The 25,412-nt window shown below is 35.9% G+C and overlaps 1 protein-coding gene across 1 annotated transcript in view; it reads left to right on the top strand.

Annotated features, from left to right (window-relative positions):
* The window catches only part of MEIKIN (meiotic kinetochore factor), a 78,900-nt gene that overhangs the window by 3,124 nt on the left and 50,364 nt on the right, over positions 1–25,412 (top strand). Inside the window, exons 5-6 of the mRNA XM_029941871.1 lie at positions 9,809–9,946; positions 16,844–16,963. Coding sequence (XP_029797731.1) covers positions 9,809–9,946; positions 16,844–16,963 — 258 coding nt within the window. The remainder of the gene's footprint in view (positions 1–9,808; positions 9,947–16,843; positions 16,964–25,412) is intronic.

The raw sequence follows: 25,412 nt of genomic DNA, 5'->3' as shown, positions 1-25,412 counted from the left end.
ATTAAGCCTTATGTGTTCAATGAAATGAAAGAAGGCCAGTGTGACTGTCATTCAGAGAGGAGAAGAAAATGCAGTATTAAAACAAGGTTGAACAGACAGAGGCCTTGCTGAGCCTTGTAGACCATATCAAAGACACTAGTATTTATACTTGGAGCATCAGGAAGCCACTGACATCTTTTACTTAGGAAAATATATGATCACCTTGGCTACAGTGTAGAAAGACGCATGAATGGATACAAATAGACCAGATGGGAGGTTATTACAGGAGTATAGGGGAGAGATGATGGCATTTTGTACTAAAGGACGACATTGAAAATAGAAAGAAGTGAGCATAGCTCATGACTATTTTAGGAAATGATACAGAATTTGGCAAATGAAGAATGAAGGAGATGGAAGTATCAGAGATGATACCTGTTTCTGGCTTGCATAACTGGATATAAGGTGGTGCCATTTACTAAAAAAAAATCTTGTTTGAGGGGAAGATCGTAAATTATGTTTTTAATATATTACGTTATGGGTGCTTTTAAGATGACTAAGTGGAATGATAAATAGGCAGTTGGATATGGAGAGCTGCTGCTAGAAATTTATGAGCCATCTACGTATTGGTATAACAAGTTATTTTTGAAGACAAGAAAGGATGCCATCAGCACACCAGAAATGCTGAGGAATTCTTAAAAGCAGATGAGATCAGATTGCTGAATATTTGAGAATATTTGAAGAGCAGAGAAAAACCACTGCAGAGATAAGAATAGCTCTAGAGACATTTGAAGCAGTTGGTCAATAAATGAAAAAAAAGAAAACACCTATAATAAAAAGGACCCTGAAGGAATTGTCAAGGTGATGGATTAAGCACTGCATTTTGCCACTTTGTGGCCTGGTTCTTCTTCCTCATCCTTTGCTTATATTGGAAACATTGGCAGCTGCCAATGCATGATCCAGGATAAACCCTGGGAACTACTCCTAAGCAAAATGCACTAAGGGTTTGCTTCATAAGTGTCAATGTTGGGGGTGAGGTGAGAAGCAGAAGAGAGTCTGAAGTAACTCCTGATTACCACAAGGATAGCAGAGGGAGAAAAAGGTAAAAGAGATAGATTGTGCGTGTTAACCCCAGGATAAAGATGTAGTATGGCTCTCTGAAGTGGGGGTTCTGATAAAGGAGCCTTCTAGAGTGTACAGTGGTCAGGCAATTAGAACAGTGCTCCGTTTTACCTACAATACCTGAAAATGCAGGGTATCACCATGCAGAACAGATTCTCAGCATGTCTCATTACTCTTCTAAGAAATCTCCAGGAGTAGGCTGCTGTTGCAGAATCTATACATACTGTTACACAAATAAAGATTTTCATGCAGAGATAGAGACAACTAGGAGCAGCCAAACCTTTGAATAAAACCAGTGACATGGAAGGGAGGCAATGAATCGAGCAAAAGAATAACTACCACTTGAAGAACTGGGGAAAAACTGAATCTCTCTTTAAAGATAAGAGGCCATTGGATACATAATAGAATAGTCCTATTTTAAAAAATTAATGGTCCCTGGAAACTAAATATATCAAATTTAAAGTCTCAGTAAATGAGCCTAATATTGAAATGAATTCAGCTCAAAATCAAATTAGCTAGCTAGAAAATGGAATAAATATTTCCTAGAATATATTGCGAAAGAACAAGGGAGGTATTCAACAAATGTTTTTCCTTCTTCCTCTCTTCTTTGCCTGGTTAATTTCTACTTGTTCTTCAAGAAAAAAAAAATTCTGGGGTTATCTCTAGTGGGATGCCTCTCCTGACCCCTCTTCTCTCTTTGTACATGAGTTGTTTTTTCTTGGAAGTTCTGTGGCACTTTTTATATACTTCTATCAGGACTTAAAACACCAATATAATTGCTTTTGTTACTCTTGGATCTAAAACTGTTGATAATAAGCACTATCTTTTATGTTCCTGTCCCATGTTTGGGACATAATATGATTTCAAATACTTGTTGAATGAGTTTTATACTCTGTTGAGAGAAAATAAGCTAACCATAATTATTATTTATTAAAATTGTAGATAAATACATGACATAAGTCCTTGGTTACTAGATTTATAAAATTGATATGTGAAAGATATAAGGAAATAGAAATAGATGGTCTCCAATTTACAGGCTGTATCCTTTTTAAAAGTTTATTTATTTAAATTCAAGTTAATTAACATACAGTGTAGTATAGGTTTCAGATGCAGAACTCAGTGATGAATCATTTACATAGAACACCCAGTGCTCATCCCAACAAGTGTCCTCCTTAATGCCCCTCACCCATTTAGCCCATCCCACACACACCTCCCCTCCAGCAACCCTCAGTTTGTTCTCTTTATTTAAGAGTGTCTTATGGTTTGCCTCCCTCTCTGTTTTTATCTTATTTTTCCTTCCCACCCCCTATGTTCATCTGTTGTGTTTCTTAAATTACACATATGAGTGAAATCATATGCTGGTTGTCTTTCTCTGACTTATTTCATGTAGTGTAATGCACTGTAGTTCCATCCACGCTATTGCAAATGGCAAGATTTCATTCTTTTTTTTTATCACTGAGAAGTATTGTGTTGTGTATGTGTATATATATGCATGTGTGTATATATATATCATACATACATACACCACATCTTCTTTATCCATTTATCCATCGATGAACATTTGTGTTCTTTCCATAGTTTGGCTATTGTTGATAGTGCTTAAGCTGATTGTATTCTAAGACTTCATTTGTTGATTGATATTTGAAACTAGATACTTTTTCCTGTAATAAAATGTAGATGGTTAGATTTTGAGCAGCCTACAGAATTCTATTTAATATATAATTAACTTTTAATTCTATCTTGGAATGTACTAATTTTACAACATGATGAAAATTAATTCAGGACTTCATATTTAATGGGGACAGATTGAACATAAATGTCTACTTCTCCCTTCTGAAACTTCACTAAATTATCAACTAAGGCATAAAAAGGGTTTGAAGCCACAGATAGAGAAAAAGAGAAGAGACTTCAGCTAACAAGAGATAATCAACAACATTTTGGAAGCTAGAATGTAGATGAATAAGTTACATATAGTTGGTGGAGCAGACCAGAGAGAGAGAGAGAGAGAAGGGGGGTGGGGAAAGCTGAAAGATAGATGCCTAGAATAAAGACAAACCAAGAAGCACACTGATTCAGGCAATTGTTTCAAGAATTAGAAGCTTCATGAGGCACCTGGGTGGCTCAGTCGGTTTTGGCTCAGTTTACAATCTCATGGTTCGTGGGTTCAAGCCCCACGTCGGGCTCTGTGCTGACAGCTAGCTCAGAGCCTGGAGCTTGTTTCAGATTCTGTGTCTCCCTCTCTCTCTGACCCTCACCTGCTTGTGCTGTCTCTCTCTGTCTCTCAAAAATAAATAAAAAGCAGGAAAAAAAAAAGTAAAAAAAAAAGAATTAGAAGCATTCCTCAAGAAATGAATATATATAGTGTTGAAAATAGGAGAGTTTTGGGAAAGCTTTAAAAGTAGTGGTTAGATGATTTGATCCCTTCCCCATCACTGTATGTTCACACAACTACCCTTATTCCCACCTTGGCTGTCCAGAAACACTGAAGCAGAGAAGCTGGACTCAGTGATGCTATATTGAAAATTAGTAAGGGGGAAATAAAGAAAAGATAAGGAAAGGAAACTAGTAGGGGCATGGAGAAGAGGGATGGGAATTAAGTAAAGTTTGTATACATAGTGGTGACACTTCCAGCCTTCTTATCCCACCTTACACCACTCAAGAAAATACTTCCCAGCTAGGAGACAGGAGGAGTCGTTTTCGAAAACTTCTCCGTCCAGGAGACCTATATTCTGGGAGTAATGACCTGGTCCCTATATAAACACCCTTCAGTCAAGTCTATTACTTCCTAAACCCCACTCATGAATCCAGAGTTTTCATTGCTGTTGTAATGCCTTATTCTTAAATTTTTTAATGTTTTTTATTTATTTTTGAGAGACAGAGACCGCGCAAGCAGGGGAGGGTCAGAGAGAGAAGGAGATACAGAACCTGAAGCAGGCTCCAGGCTCTGAGCTAGCTGTCAGAACGGAACCCGACGCGGGGCTCGAACCCACGAACCGTGAGATCATGACCTGAGCCGAAGCCGGACACTTAATCGACTGAGCCACCCAGGCGCCCCATGCCTTATTCTTGAACATTAAAGAAGTACAGGTCATTTAATTAAAACATTTGAGATAAATGATAACCAAATGAAATGAAACTTGAAGGACACAGACAATGTAAGGAGAAGATATCTTTTAAAAGCTATGTTTTCACTATCCTCAGGATAATGAAGTAATAATAATCCTGAGGATAATGAAAATATGTATCCACAAAACAAGTGCAGGCTATTATGAAAAGGAGCATTTAGAGAACAAAAAGTATTCTTTAAAAATTTGTTTAAAATTTCATTCTTGAGAAAGAGAGAGCAAGCATGCATGAGCAAGGGAGGGGCAGAGTGAGAGAGGGACACAGAATCTGAAGCAGGCTCCAGGTTCTGAGCTGTTAGCACAGAGCCTGATGTGGGCCTCAAACTTACAAGCCATGAGATCATGACCTGAGCCGAAGCCAGATGCTCAACTGACTGAGCCACCCTGGCACCCAAAAAAGTATCCTTTAGAGCACATGTACCCCAGTGTTCATAGCGGCACTTTCTACAATAGCCAAATCATGGAAAGACCCTAAATATCCATCAACTGATGAATGGATCAGGAAGATGTGGTATATATATACAATGGAGTACTATAAGGCAATGAGAAAGAATGAAATATGGCCATTTGTAGCAAAGTGGATGGACCTTGAGGGTGTCATGCTAAGCGAAATAAGTCAGGCAGAGAAGGATAGATACCATATGTTTGCATTCATAGGTCTAACAGGAGAGACCTGGCAGGGGACCATGGAGAGAGGAAGGGGGAAAGAGAGAGGGGAAGAGTGAGGGACACAGATCAAGGGAAACTACTGAATACTGAAGACAAACCATGGACTGAAGGGGGAGGGGGAGAGAGGGAGGGGGTGATGGTCATGGTGGGGGGCACTTGTGGGGAGAAGCACTGGGTATTATATGGAAACCAATTTGACAATAAACTATTATTAAAAAAATAATAATTCCAAAATAAAACTTAGTTGTGGAAGCAAAAAAAAGTATCCTTTAAAAATATAATATCAGGAACAAAACATTCTGTGAGGGATAGAGTGATGAATTTAAGGAAATATTCCAAAAATTGAACAAACGTTAGAAGATAAAAGATAAAAATAATGGCACTGATGACACAATTCTGTGAGTATACTAAAAATCACTGAGTTGTATACTTTAAAAGTTTGAATTTATGGAATATGAATTGTATTGCAATAAACCTGCTATTTTAAAAAGGAAAATAACTAGAAGATGAGTTCAGACATTCTAACATCTGATAAATAGGCATTATAACAGACATTTATAATTTAATTTAATTCCAGGCATTTTAAACAGAAAGGAAATTTTTTTTAAGTTTATTTATTTATTTTGAGAGAGAGATTGAGAGAAAGAGAGCACAGGCTGAGGAATAGCAGAGAGGAGGGGAGAGAGAATCCCAAGCAGGTTCTGCACTGTGTGGAGCTTGACGTGGGGTTCAAATCAGCTAACTGCGAGATCATGCATGACCAGAACTGAAATCAAGAGTGAGATGCGTAACCAACTGAACTACCCAGGGGTCCCCAGAAAGGAAATTATTAAACACATATGGAAAATTTTCTAGAATTAAAAATGGTCAGGGACCTGGGTGGCTCAGTCTGTTAAGTGTCCGACTTCAGCTCAGGTCATGAACCTGCAGTTTGTGAGTTCCAGCCCAGCACTGGACTCTGTGTTGACAGCTCAGAGTCTAGAGCCTACTTCAGATTCTGTTTCCCTCTCTGTTCCTCACCTGCTTGAACTCTGTCTAGCTGTCTCTCTCTCAAAAATAAATAAAGGATAAAAAAATTTTTTTAACGATTTTGAGTGTATATAATGAAAGAGCCCACCAACTGTCCATGACAATGAATGAAAAAAGATCCAGGCATAACATGATGTAACTTAAAGGTCTTAAGGATAAAGAGAGAAATCCTTCAGTCTCCAGAGGAAAAATCGTTGATTGCAAATAAGTAATGAAGAATATGCATGGCGTTGAGTTTCTCAAGAGCAACTCCAGAAGCTAGAACATGGTGGGAAAATGCATTTAAAATTTAAAGTGAACTGCTTTTGCTGAGGTTAAATGGATCCCCAGACAAAATTTGTTTCAGATTTCAAGATTGATGATGCCACAACATTCCAAGAGGCTTGGAAAGGTTTATCACTTATTTAATAAGTCTTCATAGAGAGAAGGGCATTTCCTGAGCAGGACAGACAATGGTTTGACAGATCAGGAAAAAGAAACTGGGTGAGGAGGTTTAAGTGGGGCCAACAAATCAGTAAAGAAGAAATCATGGGATCCAGGAATCAAAGGCTCTAATACAGACAATATGTGAAAGAATTCCTTAGGATAAGGTTAAAGGAGAATCCCATGCAGCATGGCTAACAGACAAGAAGTTCGGAATTTAAGCAAGCATATTGAGATCTCCAAGAACAATACTTCTTAAAAAAAAAAAAAAAAGGAAAAGAGAAGAGACTAAGAGAATAAAGAGAGGCAGGAAGGAAAAAAACATTTAAAAAAAGGAACTGATAGATAACCTGGAATTTTTAAAGTATTGAGAGGAAATTTATCCTTTTGCAAGAAAATGAGATACTTAGAAAACTAATTTTAAAAATGGATAATCCATAACTCAAAAAAACCCAACTTGTAGGAGAAAAATGATGAATATTGCTCATAGTTCATGACATGGGTATAAATATATTTGAGCAGTCATAATAATAGAATTGTTGAATACGTTTTCATTTAGAAATATAAAGAGGGGATATTAGAAGAAACAGCTAAAAAAGTTGAAAGTAGTCTTTGAAAAGTAGAGAATTATGGAGAGGTTTGAGACAAAGAGATTGCTGTGTTTGTTACAAGCCATGTAGAACGATTTGGCTTTTTGAATATATATAGTATAATTTGATATAAATAAAATTTTAAATGCATTTACATTTCTAACTTGTGACTCCAGGGCCACCCTTCCAATGCTATAATCACGAACATTTATTTATTGTTTACCCAACTACTCAGATGGTAAGTATGGGGTATTCCTAATTTCTGAGCCTGGCTTGAGTTCTGGGGTTTAGTGGTAGGCATGGCTCTTTCATGTGTGGTATTCATGGAATTTTTTTTAATGTTTATTTAGTTTTGAGAGAAAGAGCGTGAGTTGGAGAGAGGCAGGAAGGGGACCAGAGGATCTGAAGTGTGCTCTGTGCTGACAGCACTGAGTCCAATGCAGGGCTCAAACTTATGAACTGTGAGATCAGGACCTGAGGGGAAATTGGACACCTAACCTACTGAGCCACCCAGGTGCCCTATCATGGAATTTTGAAAGATGGAAGGCAAGAGAGATATAACTGTATGAGGGGGAAGAATGAAGACAGAATGAGAAGCAGTGAGGACAGGGACAAGATACACTAGGAGCAGGGGAAGGAAAGACGTTCAAAGGGATAACCTACCTCTGATACTTGATGAGGTGAAGAGGTTAGATTGTGGTCAATCAAGTTAAGCATTGAGTGATATCTGGAAGAGGTAGCTAGATAGGAAATAATTGTCAGTTTTAAGGATGATGTTGGAGTTGAAGAGAAAGACGTGGTGAACTCAAAGTAGGCAAGACAAAGAGTTAATGTTCTTAGGTAGGTTAAAGATGAGGACGGATGGGCATAAGTCAGCTCCATGACAGCAGAAAATAGGTTTATCAGAGCCATGCTCCCCTTTTATCCCTTACCCTTGCTTCTGCCAGTTTTTATTAGGGTTACATTCTATTTTGTCAGTTGAAAGGTTCAATAAATGGTGGCTAGAGCAGACTATGTTTTCCCTTTTCTTACTAAACCTGGTTCTTAACTTTTAGTATTAACTTTTATCCCTATCATTTATTTGTAAGTTCTTCATTCTAGTCACTGTCACAGAGATGACTTTAAGACCTGTTAGTCTAGGAGATTCTCTGTTCAAATATTTTGCCCTTTTCCTTATTGAGATGTTTGTTTTCTTATTTTTGAGTTTTCAGAGTGATTTATATTCTGGATTCCAGTGATTTATATTCTGGATTCCAGTAAAACATTCCAAATGTTTAATCTGTAGCTTATCTTTTCAATTTAATAGTCTCTTTCAAAGACAAGTTTTAAAATTGATGAAGTCTAATTCTTGTTGCTATTGTTTATGACTTGTCCTCTTAGTGTTATAAGTTTTGCCTAGCTCAGTGTCATGGAGATTTTCCCTTTTTTTTTTTTTTCTAGAATTTTTGTGGGTTTAGGATGTTAATGCTTCACTTGGATTCACTTGGAGTTAATTTTATTATATGATGGAGGGTATGAGTACAAGTTTTTTTGTTTTGTTTTGCTTTTGCATATAGATGTGCAGTTGGCTTCAAGATAATTTGTTTAAAATAATGTCCTTTCTACACTGAATTGTCTTTGAATCTTGGTAAAAAATCATTTGCTCATATGTGTATGAGTCTGTTTCTGGGCTTCCTGTTGAATTCCTTTGATCTATTTGTCTATGTTTAGGCTTATTGCTTGTTTGTTTATTTATTTCTAACTAATTTTTAAAATTCAAGTTAGTTCACATACAGTGTAGTATTGGTGTCATGTATGAACTCAGTGATTGATCCCTTACATAGAGCACCCAGTGCTCATCCCAACAAGTACCCTCCTTAATTCCCATCATCCATTTAGCCCATTTACCCACCTGTCTCCCCTCCAGCAACCCTCAGTTTGTTCCCTGTATTTAAGAGTGTCTTATGGTTTGCCTCCATCTCTGTTTTTATCTTATTTTTCCCTCCTATGTTCACCTGTTGTGTATCTTAAATTTCACATGAGCGAAATCATATGCTATTTGTCTTTCCCTGACTGACTTATTTCATTTATCATAATACACTCCTGTTCCATCCACATTATTACAAATGGCAAGATTTCATTCTTTTTGATCACCAAATAGTATTCTGTTGTATATATATGCCACCTCTTCTTTATCCATTCTTCCATCAATGGACATCTGGGCTCTTTACCACCGAATGACTATTGTTGATAGCGCTGCCATAAACATTGAGGTGCATGTGGCCCTTCGAATCAGCATTTTTGTATCCTTTGGATAAATACCTAGTAGTGCAGTTGCTGTATTTTTAATTTTTTGAGGAAACTCTATACTGTTTTCCAGAGTGGCTGTACCAGTTTGTATTCTCTCCAACAGTGCAAAAGGATTCCTTTTCTCTGCCTGAGTTGTTAATTTTAGCCCTTCTGATAGGAGTGAGGTGGCATCTCATTGTGAATGGTATTTTTCTGATGATGTAGACTCATTGTTTTTTAAATGGAATAACTATAATTACCCTTTCTTCTTAGCTTGTTAGTTTATAATTAGTGAGTTACATATATATAAAACTTGCATTTTTGGGTAAAAAAATCACAATTGAAACAAAGGAGGGGAAGGAGTAAATTATAAAACTTGGGGAAATAATGGCAAAAGATTATAATGCATTTTCTACATAACAATATTTTCTAAGGTTAAAGTTAAAGTGGTATATAATTGTATGCCTTTTCAATTGTTTGCATAAGTAATTTTATATTCTTTATATACAACTGCATATATGTTTCTACAAATTTGAATTCTTAGGATTTTGAGCATGTATACTAACCACTGAAACATTTTACCTTTTTTGTTTGTTTATTCTCTAGGACTAAGTTTGCCACGTGATATTTCTAGTTCTCTTCTAAGCTATTCATTCACAGACTCTTATACAGAACACAAGAGTTTGGAAGAGAGTTTAAGTAGTTTCCCATCACCTGAACTCTTCAGAGGATCAGATTATTTAGGTGAGAAAATAATTTCAACCTTAAGCTGACCCGCTGTAGAAATTGTTCCTTTGTCCACAAATCCTCCAATGAATAATGTTCCTTTTGAGAAGGTGTGCTTGTCTTCCTCATCAAAACCTCCTTCTCTTGCCCACTATCCACTGTATTCCAGGCTCAATCACATAGGACTATATATCAAAAGCCACCAGATAAGAAAAGGATGAAGACATTAGGGGAAGGACCCAGAAACAAGCTAGTTTGCACTATAGTATCCCAGAGAAGCGCACAATGTGGGTGCCCCAATACTTGTAGAAAGAAAAATCTGAAATGTGAAGGATGTGGTGACTATTTTCTTACACAAATGGAGCCTGGAGATTTATTCTTTGGGTATTTTGAAACTGAGGAACTCTGGAATGGAGGATCCTAGGCACTGTTAATAGCAAGGATCTGTGGAATTTGAAATGTTGGTCCCAGTTACCCACTCCCCTGGAGTAGTATCATATATCCACACCCTTGAAAATGGAATGAACTTTCTCCCTCTTTGGCTTTGGTAAAGCAATGGAAATGTGCCTTGCTTTGGGCAATAAGATATAAACAGATCTTTGAAATATGCTTAAATGGTTGGGCTTGTCCTCTTAAACTTTTAAATTGTGAGATGAATATATCCTAATTAGCTTTTGCCTCTCCTATGGGGACCCCAGAATGAGAGCTGTGGGGTGGAACAGTCCCAGACAACTTGCAGGCCGCAGAGAGCTGCCCCATCTGATCAGCAAGTCTGTAATCTGAAGCAGACCTGCCTGAGTCAACCAGGAGACATGGGAATAAGAAGTAAATGCTTTCATTTTATGCCAATGAGATTTGGGGGATATTTATTTCACAGAAAAAATTCAACTCTATTGAATGAAAAGAGGAAATTAAATGAAAATGTACATCTCAGTTCTGAGACCTTCTCTTCTAATGCCTGTTCCCATCACAACCCAGTATCCCATTTCTCTGCTCAGCTTCTAAAATACTAGTACCCAGACTTGAACCTTCTAGGCAGGAGAATGGAAGATTCTTTCCTAACAAATGTGAGCAACCATAAAGAAAATACCTAAAGATACTGACCTCATTACCCCTTAAGTGAAACTGACAAAGAACACTCTGCAATGAAGCCAACTCTGTGACAAGCCCAAACAAGGTCACAGAGATTCCACTTAGCCTTTTAGCGCTCCCTCTTAAATATGAGTAGAGAGGCAAAGATCATCAGTCTTCCTCAGGAAGTCTTCTAACAAAAAAACATAGCAATCAAAACAAAGGAAAATATTGAAGTGACATCAGTAAGATGTTGGAATAAGAAGCCGTGGTCCCTTCTTCCCCCAGGGACATATCAATTCAACAGCAATACATGGACTTATTCCCTTTGTGAGAAATCTGGAAACTAGTTAAATGAACTCCTGCACCTCAGACATGTATGAGACCAACCGCATCAAAGCCAGTAGGAAAATTCAAGACATTTTCTCACCATAATCCCTATCCACAGTATATTGCCACACAATTGGCAGGAAACACCTAAGTCCCAGATTCTCCCTGGGGAAGGAAGAAAAGAACTGAACCATGCGTGAAATGTTGTAAATTTTCTAGGAGCTTCCCAAAGGATTGGCTCATCTCTTTCCTGTCTCAGAGTGCTACCCAAGGGAATGGCTTTTATCTCGGAGTGCTGATGGGACCTGGTATATTCTAGGTGCCTACTGGCCACTAACAACAAATATGGTGTGTGAGGAAACCTTAAGAGACTCATGGAACACAATCAAACAGCAATATATGCTTTAAAGGAGTCCCAGAGGACTCTCCCCAGAAGAGATGAGGGAGGGAGAGAGAGAGAAGGGAGGGATAAGAGAAAAGAAAGAATAGAGAAGGAGGGAGTGGGAGAAAGAGGAGGAGAGGGGAAAGAGTAAGGGGCTGAAGGGAGGATGAGGGAGAAAGAAAGAGAGCCTGTCAGAAAGTTTATTCACAGAAATAATAGCTATAAACTTAACCAAATTTGGGAAAGAAAATGCACATGCAGACCTAGGAAGTCCAAGGAATCTCCAATAAGGTACCAAAGAAATCCACACAGGGACTCATAAATTATCAAAGGTCAGATTTTGACTTTTAATAATTTAACTTTTTAATGATTTTGACTTTTTAAATTTTATAAACAAAATAGAAAAGCATCTTGATATGTATAAAGGGACCCCTATTAGACTATCATTGAGGTTCTCAGCAGAAACCTTGCCGGCCAGAAGGGAGTGGAATGATCTGTCAAAGTGGTGAAAGAAAAGGAACTGTAAACCAACAAAACTATCATTAAAAAAAAAAGAATGATGGAATATTATTGATCCATGAAAAATGAAATTTTCCATTTGCAACAATAGGATAGAGCTAGAGTATAATGCTAAGCAAAATAAGTCAGTCAGAGAAAGTCAAATACCATATGATGTCACTTATAAGTGGAATTTCAGAAACAAATGAACAAAGGGAAAAAAGAGAGAAAAGCCAAAAAACAGACTCTTAATAGAAAACAAACTGATGGTTACTAGAGGGGAGGTGGGTGATGGATGGGTGAAATAGGTGATAGAGATTAAGGAGTATAGTTGTCCTGATGAGCATTGGGTGATTAAAGTAAAAACCTAAAGAAAAAGAAGTGAAGAGATAAGGAGTTTCCCACACAAAGCTGAAGGAGTTAATCACCGCTAGACTTACCTTACAAAAAACAATTGTCAAAGGAGTTCTTTAAGTTGAAATAAAGGACTAAACAGCAACACAAAAACATATGAAAATATAAAACTTTCCAATAAACATATAAACAAATACAAAATAATACTGTTACGGTGGTATTTAAATCTCTTTTAATTCTAGTATAAAAATTAAAAGACTAAAGTATTAAAAATAACTATAATAAAAATATGTGAATGAAAACAATATAAAAAGATGAAAACTATAACATCAGTAACAAAATGCGTGTGAAAGGGGAAATAAAAGTATAGAGTTTTTGTATGTAATTGAAGTTGCTATCAGATTAAAATAGATTGTTAAGACTATATTTTATATAAGCACCATGGTAACTATATAGAAAATACACAAAAGAAAAATAGAAAACAATCAAAGAATATCAGTATAAAAAATGTCCATGAAACACAAATGGAGATGGCAAGAGAGGAAAAGGGAAAAAAGAACTATAAGACGGAAAATAATTAACAAAATAGTAATAGTCTTTCCTTATCAATAATTACTTCAAATGTAAATGGTTTAAATTCCCCAATCAAAAGACAAAGATTGACCGAATGGATTTAAAAAAACAAGGTCTGTACGCCATCTACAAAAGTCTCTACATTTAGGACACACATAGGCTGAAAGTGGAGCAATAGGAAAAGATATTCCATATAAATAGTGACCAAAAGAGAGCAGGTGTGGCTCTACTTATATCAGATAAAACATTTTAAGTCAAAACCTGTCACAAGATGGGAATGCAAACTGGTGCAGCCACTCTGGAAAACAATATGGAGGTTCCTCAAAAAATTAAAAATAGAACTACCCTATGACCCAGCAATTGCACTATTAGGTGTTTATCCAAGGGATACAGGTATGCTGTTTTGAAGGGACACATGATAGCAGCACTATCAACATTGGCAAAGTATGGAAAGAGGCCAAATGTCCATTGATGGATAAATGGATAAAGAAGATGTGTGTGTGTGTGTGTGTGTGTGTGTATAGTTTTGTATACACACACACACACACACACAATGGAGTGTTACTTGGCAATCAAAAAGAATAACATCTTGCCATTTGCAACTACATGGATGGAACTAGATAGTATTATGCTAAGCGAAATTAATCAGAGAAAGACAAATATCATGACTTTACTCATATGAGGACTTTAAGATACAAAACAGATCAACATAAGGGAAGAGAAGCAAAAATAATATAAAAACAGAGAGGGAGACATAACTTAAGAGACTCTTAAATATGGAGAACAAACAGAGAGTTACTGAAGGGGTTGTGGTTTATCCATGGGCTAAATGGATAAGGGGCATTAAGGAATCTACTCCTGAAATTATCATTGCACTATATGCAAACTAACTTGGATGTAAATTTAAAAAATAAATTTAAAAACCTATCACAAGAGACAAAGACGTTATATAATGATGAAAGGCTCATTTAATCAGGAGCATATAATGAATATAAATAAATATGCACTCAACATCAAAGTGCCTAACATAAACACTGACAGACATGAAGGCAAAAATAGACATCCATACAGTAATGAAGACTTCATTACTCCCACTCTCAATAATGAAGAGAGCAACCATACGGAAAATCGACACCTTTTTTGAATTCAAAATATATTACAAAACTATAGAAATTATAACAGTCTGGTACTGGCATTAAGATAGGCTTTTAGATTAATTGAATAGTGAGGAATGAATCCATGTTTATATGGTCACTTGATTTTAGACAATGGTGGCAAGAATATACAGTGTGGAAAGAATGGTCTCTTCAACAGTGTTGGGAAAACTGGACTGCAATTTCTTCTTGGCCTTTTGTCTAACATCAAGTGCGGGAAAACTAGACTTCCATATACAGAAGGATGAAAGCAGATCAATACCTTACATCATACAAAAAAAGAAAACCAACTCAAAATGGATTAAAGACTTAAACATAAGACCAGAAACCATAAAACTCATGGAAGAAACCATAGGAGAAAACCTTCATGATACTGGTCTTAACAGTGATTTCTTGGATGTATCACCAAAAGCACAGGCAACAAAAGCTAAATTAGATGAGTGAGATTATGTAAAACTAAAAACCTGCACAGCAAAAGAAGCAACACAGTGAAAAGGCAACATACAAAAAGGGAGAAAATGCTTGCAAACCCCTTACCTGATAAAAGATTAATATTAAAAAATATATAAGAAACTTCTATAACTCAGTAGGGGAAAAAATGAACAAATAACCCAATTAAAAGATGGGCAAAGGACTTGAATAGCTATTTCTCCAAAGAAGACCTACTGATGGCCAACAGGTATATGAAAAGATGCTCAGCATCACTAATTATCAGGGAAATGTAAATTAAAACCATAATGAAATCTCACCTCACCTGTTATGATCTTTATTTTAAAAAAGTGTTGACAAGGATATGAAGAAATTGGAACACTTGTACATTGTTGTTTGATGCAGCTGCTATGGAAAACAGTGTAGAGTTTCCTTCAAAAATTAAAAATAGAACTACCTTATGATCCACCAATCTTACTTGTGGATATTTATCCAAAGTAAATGCAATCAAGATCTTAATGAGATGTCTGTGCTCCTATATCTATTTCAGCATTATTCACAGTAGCTAAATGTGGAAACCATCTATGTGTTCTTGACTTATGAATTGATAAAGGTAATATGGTTTATGCATATGATGGAATATTATTCAGTTTTTAAAAGAAGGAAAACCTGGCATATGCAACAGCCTGGATTAACCTTGAGAATGCTATACTAAGTGAAATTAGCCAGTCACAGACAGATAAATACAATATTATTCCACTTGCATGAGATATGTAAACTAGTCAAATTCCTGGAATTAGAGAGTAGAATGTTGATTGCCCTGGCCTGGAATGAGATAGATATGGGAAGCTGCTATTCACCTGGTATTAGGTATCAGTTTTTAAGATGAATAGATGCTAGAGATCTGCTATACAACACTGTGACATGCTATACCAGAGTTATCAATACTCTGTTGTCAATTTACAAATTTGAGAGGGTAGTCTGAAGTTAAGTGTTCCTACCACAATAAAATTAAAATTAAAAAAAGGAACCAAGAAGAAATGGAAACATGAGAAAAAAATATTGAAAGAATAGCCTCACTGACATGTATATTGTGTTCACTAAATAAGAATAGGATGCTATGAAAAGGGGAATATTCAGATAATGAATGCAATAGCAGAGAGAAATTCAGTAGAAGGATTAGAAATTAGGGTTGGGGAGCAAAAAAAGTCAGAAGGAAAAATAAAGATGAATGGTTGAAATTTAACAGAAAAAAGATAAGTTAGTGGAGGATTATATGATATCCATTATCAAATGAAAGCAGTTTAAGACAAAGATAATGAAAGCAGCAGGAAGAAAATTGTCAATGTTATAATTCAAAACATTTCCTAGAGTTAAAGAATATGATTTCAATGTTAAAAGGGTCACACAGTACCTAGTACAATAGATGAAAAACATGAAAATAAAGCATTATGAAACTTTAGAACACTAGAGAATGGAATGAAAAGAATGAATTTATAGAATTTGGTAAAGTTTGGATTAAATAGATGAAAAATACAGAGAAAATTAAACAAACAATAAAGACTAACTGACTCCAGGGGGAGAAATGATGGTTATGGTGTACGACCAGAGTAAATACCATTTTTATAGCAACTTATTATTATAATGTCTATAGCAAATATTGGTCTAAGTATGTAATATCATAAAATCAGGACAATGTGAAGTGTGGGAAGGGTGGGGACAGGGATGTAAGAGAGAATTACCTCATTCTTCCCTAGTGGGAAGTTAATGAAAAGCTTAAAACTGACATCAAGTAATAACCAACCTGTTATTCAGTGATAAAATATCTAATGGGACCTACATGTAATTTAATAAAAAATTAAGAGGAACCTCCTAGGTATACTGTTTGTCTGTTAGGTCAGTAATGTTTATGGGACAACAATCCATGAAAGAAAGTAGGTTACAGTACTGAAATAGGCCAAAGAATATTTTCTTGATGCCATCAAGACTTGTCTTTTTTCTCTGTCTTACTCACATCTTGAATTACCAAAGCGTGGTATGGCTGGGACCTTTGGGGTTTGGGGAGGCAATCTACCATTTTTGTGCTATTTTTCAAACTTGTGTGCCATTTCTGCTACTGTTTAGATTGGGAATGTCCCAGATTGGAAGAACATATGCACTGCAAGAATTCCACTCTACTAGATACCAGTAAAGCGGTAGCAATAGAGAAGGTACCACAGTTTTCAAATCTCTCTGCAATTATAGGTGAGTTTTCACAATCTTTTTTCTTATGTCACAGGGGGAAACCCTCATCTATATCAGAAAAACAAAGTAATTTTTTGAATGATTTATAACTAAGTTTATCAATTAGGATTATCTTTGGCTACAAATAATATCTGACTAGTAGTACCTTAAGCACATATGGGTCTCCTTTTTTTATAACCTTTATTTTGAAATAATTTTAGACTTGCATAAAAGTTGCAAAAATAGTAGAGAGTTCCCATATACATCTCACCCAGTTTTCCCTAATTCTGTCTTATATAACATTAGTACAATGATCAGAATCAGGAAATTTACACTGGCATAAAACTACTAATTAAACCTTACTCACATTTCATCAGTTTTTCTATCTCTTGTGTTTCAGGACCAAACATTGCATCTGATTGTTACTTCTCCCTTGGTCTAGTCTGTAACAGTTTCTCAGTCTTTCTTTGTCTTTCATTATATTGGTACTTTTGAAGATTACTCACCAGTTATTTTGTAGAATAACTCAGTTTGAATTTGTGTAATATCTTGTAATGATTGGAATGAGCTTATACAATATTTTAAAGAATACTGCAGAAATGATATTATGCCCTTTTCAGTACATTGTATTAATTAAGTTCTTGATGTCAGTATGTCATATTACTTGTGATACTAAACTTCATCACTTGATTGAGGTGGTGTCAGTGGTTTTCTGAATGGTTAAGTTGATAGTTTGACTTTGTGGTTAATAAATATCCAGAGAAGATAGTTTGAGACCCTATAAATCCTGTTTTTCTTTAAATTTTCATTCACTGATATTAGTAGTCATCAAAGGGACTTGACTATGATGGTTATTACTCTGGTGTTTGTTGATTGGTGATTTTCTATTTTACATTTTCCCACTACATTCACCAATTGAAATTGTACTGTAAAAGAACTATCTCTTTTCTGTCATTTATTTATTCAGTTGTTTATAGCAGTATGAATTCATGAATATTTATTTTATTTTAGGTGTTAAAATCCAATACTTTACTTATTTATATAATTCAAGCATACACAAAATTATATAGGTTATATATATATATATATATATATATATATTTCAGTGTATTTTGTTGACCACTTAGAGTATAGTTGGATTATTTGCTAGTATTAAGTTCAATTTTTGGTTTTACATCCTGTTTTGTTTTGTTTCCTTATTTGGGGAGAAGGGGCTATGTGAAGGTATGTGAAACATTGCTGTGGTTCTAAGAGTCAAAGCTATAAAAATATTTATATATATTCTCTAAAAAGCATCACTTCCTCCTTCCTGCTACCCTGATTCTATTCCCCTCTTCTTTCCACCCCTTTCCCACTCAACCTTTATAAGTACTAGTCTCTTTAGTTTATGGTTTATCTTTCTTGTATTTCTTTTGTATATGCATTTTCTTATATCCTCTTCTTTCTTTCCTTTAAAAGAATGTTTATTCATTTTTGAGAGAGAGAGCACAAGGAGGGGAGGGCCTGGGGGGGAGGGCAAAGGATCCAAAGTGGGCTCTGCACTGACAGCAGCTAGCACAGCGTAGGGCTCGAACCCATGAAATGTGAGATCATGACCTGAGCCGAAGTCTGATGTTCATCCAACTGAGCCGCCCAGGTGCCCCTAATCCTCTTCTTTCTTGAATGAAGGTTGGCATATTTATAGATACTTTTTTATTTTGTTTTTTCCACATATTCGTATGTATTAGAAATCACTCCAGCTGGTTTTCAGGAGTTCTTCCTCATGTTTTTTTGATAGCTACATAGTACTCCACTGTATCGATGCATTTTTGTTTATTTAACCACTCTCCTATGAATTAGATATTTAGGGGTTTCCCCCATTATTTTGCCATGACAAATAATGTGTCAGTGAATAAACTTATTCCATCAATAATATGAAACCATATATCATATCTTAAAGGTAGATTCTCAGAAGTAGGATGCTGGGTCAAAAGGTAAGTGGATTTATAGTGTTACTGTGTATTGCCAGATTTTCCTCCAGAAAGATTATACCAGTTTACATACCCACCAGCAAAGTGTTACAGTGCTGTTCCCTCATATCCTCACCAGCAAAATATATTGTTGTATTTAAAATTTTTTTCTACCTTGATAGGTGAGAAGTGGTATCTCAGTGTTATTTTAATTTGCATTTCCCTGTTTATGAGTTTGAACATTTTTCATATATTTGAAGGCTATTTTTGTTTTCTGTGTGTATTTTCTTTTCACGCCTTTTCCCCATTTTTCACCTGTTTTTTTATCCTTTACCCTCCATTTCATGTTCATTATATATTAAGAATATTAGCTTTTTCCAAAATGTTCCAATCAAAAGTCACAGGGTGGTAGAGTTGATTAAAAAACAAGACATATCTATATGCTGCCTACCATAGACTCATCTCAGCCCTAGAGACATATATAAACTGAAATGAAGGAATGGAAAAACATTTACCATATTGATGGAAATGAAAAAAAGGCCAGGGTGGCAACACTTATATCAGACAAAATAGACCTTTTAAAACGAAGACTGTACATGGCAATGAGAAAGAATGAAACATGGCCATTTGTAGCAAAGTGGATAGACCTTGAGGGTGTCATGCTAAGCGAAATAAGTCAGGCGGAGAAGGACAGATACCATATGTTTGCACTCATAGGTCTAACAGGAAAACAGGAGAAACCTAACAGAGGACCATAGGGAGGGGAAGGGGGAAAGAGAGTTGGGGAGAGAGAGGGACACAAATCAAGAGAGACTATTGAATACTGAAAATACACTGAGGGCTGAAGGGGGAGGGGGAGGGAGAAGGGGGTGATGGTCAGGGAGGGGGGCACTTGTGGGAAGAAGCACTGGGTGTTATATGGAAACAAATTTGACAATAAACTGTTATTAAAAATAAATAAACATTAAAAGTTTTTAAAATAAAATAAAAAATAAAACAAAGACTGTAATAAGAGACAAAGAAAGGCATTGCATATTATAAAGGGGTCAATCCAATGAGACTGTATAATAGTTGTATATATCTATGTACCCAGTATTGGAATACCTAAATACATAAAGCAAATATTAATGGACATAAAGAGAGAAATTCATGGTAATCTAATAATAGTAGGGGACTTTAACACCTCACTTAGATCATTGTACAGGTCATCCTGGCAGAAAATCAGTAAGAAAACAGTGTCAGGGTGGCTTAGTCAGTTAAGAGTCCAACTTTGGTTCAGGTCATGACCTCACAGTTTGTGTTTTGTAGCCTGGCATTGGGCTCTCTGCTGTCAACACAGAGCAGGCTTAGGATTCTTCGTCTCCCTCTCTCTCTGCTCCTCCCCTGCTCTCACATGTTCACTCTTTCTCTCTCTCAAAAATAAATAAACATTTAAAAAATACATAAGGAAGGGCACCTGGGTGGCTCAGTCGGTTGAGCATCCAACTTCAACTCAGGCCATGATCTTGTAGTTCATGACTTTGGGCCCTGAGTCAGGCTCTGTGGTGACAGTTCAGAGCCTGGAGCCTGTTTCAGATTCTGTGTCTCCCCCTCTCTCTGCCCCTGCCCCACTCATGCTCTGTCTCTCTCTTTCTCTCTCCCTCTCTCTCAAAAATAAGTTTTAAAAATATTTGAAAAAAATTAGAAAAAAATATATATGGAAGCAGTATCTTTGAGTGACACATTACACCAGATGGCATAACAGATAGATACAAAACATTTCATTCAAACAATGGAATATATATTCTTTTCAAAGGCACATGGACCATCCTTTAGAACAGATTAAATGTTAGGCCAGAAAGCAAGTCTCAGTAAATTTAAGAAGATTGAAATTATACCATGCATCTTTTCTGCCCACAACAGTATAAAACTGGAAGTGACTCAGAAGAAAAAAACTGGAAAAAAGCACAAACATATGAGGCTAAACTACCAATAGTTCAATATGGAAATCAAAGGGGAAATAAAAATTACAGGGAGACAGAATAAAATGAAAATGTAATGGTCCAAAACCTTTAAGACACAGAAAAAGAAATTCTAGGAGGGAAATATATAATGATACAGGTCTACCTCAAGAAACAAGAAAAGACTCAAGTAATTATCTAAACCTGGGGCACTTGGGTGGCTCGGTTGAGCATCCATCTTGATTTTGGCTCTGATAATGATCTCCTGGTTCATGGGGTCAAGCCTTGTGTGGGCCTCTGCACTGACATCATGGAGCCTGCTTGGGATTCTCTGTTTCTCTCTTTATACCACTCCCCCACTTGTGTGTGCACATACTGTCTCTCACAAAATAAGTAACATTTAAAAAAATTATCTAATCTTAAACCTAAAAGAAATAGAAAAAGAACAAACAAAGCCCAATTTGAGTAGAAGGAAGGAAATAATAAAGTTCAAGGCAGAAATAAATGACATAGAGACTAAAACAAAAACAAAAACCAACAGAGCGGTTCAACGAAAGCAAGAGCTGGCTATATGAAAACAAACAAAATTGATAAGCCCTTAGCCAGACTCTTCAAGAGAAAAAGAGAAATGACCCAAATAAGTAAAGCCAGAAATGAGAGAGAAATACCTACTGGCACCACAGAAATATAAGATTTTAAGAGTAGTATGAAAAATTATATGCCAAAAAATTGGACATCCTAGAAGAAATGGATAAATTTCTAGAAACATACAATCTAACAGACTGAATCAGGAAGAAATAGAAAATCTTAAAGAGACCATTAGTAATAATAAAATTTGAATCAGTACACAAAAGACTACCAAAAAATTAAAGTCTAGGAACCGGATGGATTCACAGGTGAATTCTACAAAACATTTAAATAAGAGTTAACTCTTATTCTTCTCAAACAATTCCAAAAAATAGGAGAGAGAGGAAGGAAAGTTTCCACACTCATTCTACAAAGCCAGCATTACCATGATAACCAAAACCAGACAAATACACCAAAAACCAAAACCAAAAACAAAAACAAAACTACAGGTCAAAATCCCTGATGAACATAGATGTAAAAATCCTAAATAAAATATTAGCAAACCACATTCAACAATACATTAAAAGGACCATTCACCATTACCAAATGGGATTTATTCTGAGTATGCAAGGATGGCTAAATATCACAATCAACATGATACTCCACATCAGCAAAATGAAGGATAAAAATCATATGGTTATCTCAATAGATGAAGAAAAAGTATTTGACAAAATTTAACATCCATTCATGATAAAAAAGATAATAACTTTCCATAATGTGGCTTTAGAGAGAACATACCTCAACATAATAAAGGCCATCTATGAAAAAAAAAAAGAGCACAATTAATGTCATACTCCATGATGAAAAACTGAAAGCTTTTCTTCTAAGATCTGGAATAAGATAAGGATGTCCTCTCTAATACTACTGCATAGTTCTACACATTCTAGCCATAGCATTCAGACAAGGAAAAGAAATGAGACATCCATTTTGATAAGGAAGAAGTTAAATTGTCATTATTTGCAGATGAGATGATACTATACATGGAAGACGCTAAAGACTTTACCAAAAAAAAAAAAAAAACTATTAGAAGTAATAAATAAAGTCAGTAAAGTTTAAGGATACAAAATTAATATCGAGAAATTAATAGCATTTATGTGCACTGATAATGAAGTAGCTGAAAGAGAAATTAAGAAATCAACTCCATGTGTAATTGCACAAAAAAGAATAAAATACTTCAGAGTATACTTAACCAGGGAGGTAAAAGACCTATACTTTGAGGACTATAAAATACTGATAAAAGAAATTGAAGAGAACACAAACAAATCAGAAGATATTCCATGCTCATGGATTGGAAGAATAAATATTGTTAAAATGTCCATACTACCCCCAAAGATCTGAAAATTCAAAATACCAATAGCATTTTTCATAGAATTAGAACAAATAATTCTAAAATTTGTTTGGAACCACAGAAGACCACAAATAGCCAAATAAATATTGAGAGATAATAAAGCTGGTGGTATCACACCTCTAAATGTCAAGATATATTTTAAGCTGTAGTCAGAACAGCATGGTCTGTCACAAAAATAGACACATAGATCAATGGAACAGAATAGAGAGCCTGGAAATAACCCATGCTTCTGTGGTCAATCAATCTGTGACAAAGAAGGCAAGAAGATACAATGGGGAAAAGACTGCCTCTTCAGTAAATGGTGCTGGGGAAATTGGAAAGCTACATGCATAAGAATGAAAGTGGACCACTTTCTTATACACAAGCTCAAAATGTATTAAAGACTTAAATGTGAGACCTGAAACCATAAAAATCCTAGGAGAGGACATAGGCAGTACTTTGTCTTATATCAGCCATAATGACATTTTTTCTATAAATATCTATATATATGGTTTCAACTCAGGTCATGATCTCATGGCTTTGTGGGTTCGAGCCCCACATCGGGCTCTGCGCTGGCATAGTGGAGCCTACTTGGGATTCTCTCTCTCTCCTTTTCTCTCGGCCCCTCCCCGACTTGTGCTGTCTCTGTCTCTCTCAAATAAATAAAAACTTAAAAAAATAAACAACTTAAAAAAATAGGCAGAGTACCTGAAAAGACATATTTCCAAAGAAGACATGATGGCCAATATGAAAAGATGCTCCATATCATTAGGGAAATAGAAATCAAAACCACAATGACACCTCATACCTATCGGAATGGCTAAAATAAAAAGACAAGAAAAAAGAAGTGTTGATAAGGATGTGGAGAAAAAGAAATCCTCATGCACTGTTGGTGGGAATGTGACTTGGCACAGCCACTGTGGAAAACAGTATGAATGTTCCTCAAAACATTAAAAGTCAAAATACCATATGATTCAATAATCCCATTACTGGATATTTACCCCAAGGAAAAAAAAAATACGAATTTGAAAATTTATTGTAGTATTATTTGTAACAGCCAAGATATGGAAGTGGTCTAAATGTAGAATGGATAAGGAAGATACGGTCACACATGTGTCTACATACACACACACATGCACACACGCACACACACACACACACACACACACACACACACTATTACACAGCCATAAAAGGATAAGATCTTGCCATTTGTAACAACATGAATGGACCTACAGGGTATTATGGTAAGTAAAATAAGTGAGAATAAGAAAGACAAATACCATATGATTACACATGTGTGGAATCTAAAAAAAAGCAAATAAAAAGATAAAAAAGAGAGTCAGACTTGTTGTAAATACAGAGAACAAGCTAATGGTTCCCAGAGGGAAGGGGAATGGGAGGGAGCACAAAATGGGTTAAGGGGAGTGGAGATTACAGACTTGCAGTTTTGGTTGAATAAGTCACAGGAATGAAAATCACAGCATAGAGAATGTAGTCTGTGGTATTGTAATAGTATAATATGGTGACAAAAGTAGTTACACTTGTGGCAGGAATAATATAAACATAGAGAAGTTAATTCACTATGTTGTACGCATGAAACTAATGTAATGTGTTTCACCTATACTGGAAAAAATATATTTTTTAAGAATATTAGAGACACCTGGGTGGCTCAGTTGGTTAAGTGTCCAACTTCAGCTCAGGTCATGATCTCATAGTCATGGGTTCAAGTGCCACATTGGGCTCTCTGCTGACAGCTCAGAGCCTGAAACCTACTTTGGATTCTGTGTCTTCCTCTCTCTCTGCCCCTCCTCCACTCATACTCTGTCTCTTTGTAGCTCTCAAAAAGAAATAAACATTGAAAAATTTAAAAAAAAGAATATTATCCTTTTGTCTGCGATTTATATTGTATCTCTCCTAGTTTATCAGTTGTCTTTTTGTGTATGTTATTTTTGTCATGCAAAAAAAGGTTTGTTTATACTGGATTTACTTCTCTTCCCAGGCCAGAGTTAGTGTAGCAGCTCACTAATATCATTAAGATCCTATACTCTTTCTATCTTTGTACTACCAAGTGTGTTGGCTTGTTACCCCATAGTTGTAGGATAGTTGATAGGCTTCTAGGCATCACAACAGTGTTCCAAGGAAAAAGAATTAGAAAAGGCAGAAATAGCCACATACATCTTTTTTTTTATCTGAAGAGCAAGAGCTTTCCAATTAATTCCCCAGCAGACTAGGTCAGTTGGCCAGGACTGAGTCATGTATCTACTGACTAATCGGAAGTCTTCTTTGATAAAGTTTATAAAAACCCAAGTATTTTTTTCTTCTAGCTTCTATAGTGGTAGAAAGGAGGGAAAATGGATAAAAATAGAGAGGGGGAATAGCAATGGATGTTATCAGCTCACCTATCAGAGCCTGACAAAAAGCAGGGATAAATAGTATCAGTCAAAGAATTAAACATTGGTTATGGGGTCCCTTATGGGAGAGTTGGTAGCTATCTGGATGGCAGTATTTAACAGTTTGAAAACCTTGTGTTATGTTTACTTTGGCAACTCCTTTGCTCATATAAAGTGCCCAAAGGAGCAGCCTTTCTCTTTAGCAAATGTTTCAGTTAGCTTCTTTGTCCACTG

Source organism: Suricata suricatta, chromosome 6 (assembly GCF_006229205.1).
Source record: "Suricata suricatta isolate VVHF042 chromosome 6, meerkat_22Aug2017_6uvM2_HiC, whole genome shotgun sequence".
In the NCBI taxonomy this organism is placed as follows: Eukaryota; Metazoa; Chordata; class Mammalia; order Carnivora; family Herpestidae; genus Suricata; species Suricata suricatta.
Note: the sequence above shows the minus strand (reverse complement) of the source record. Positions and strands in the feature narration are given on the sequence as shown.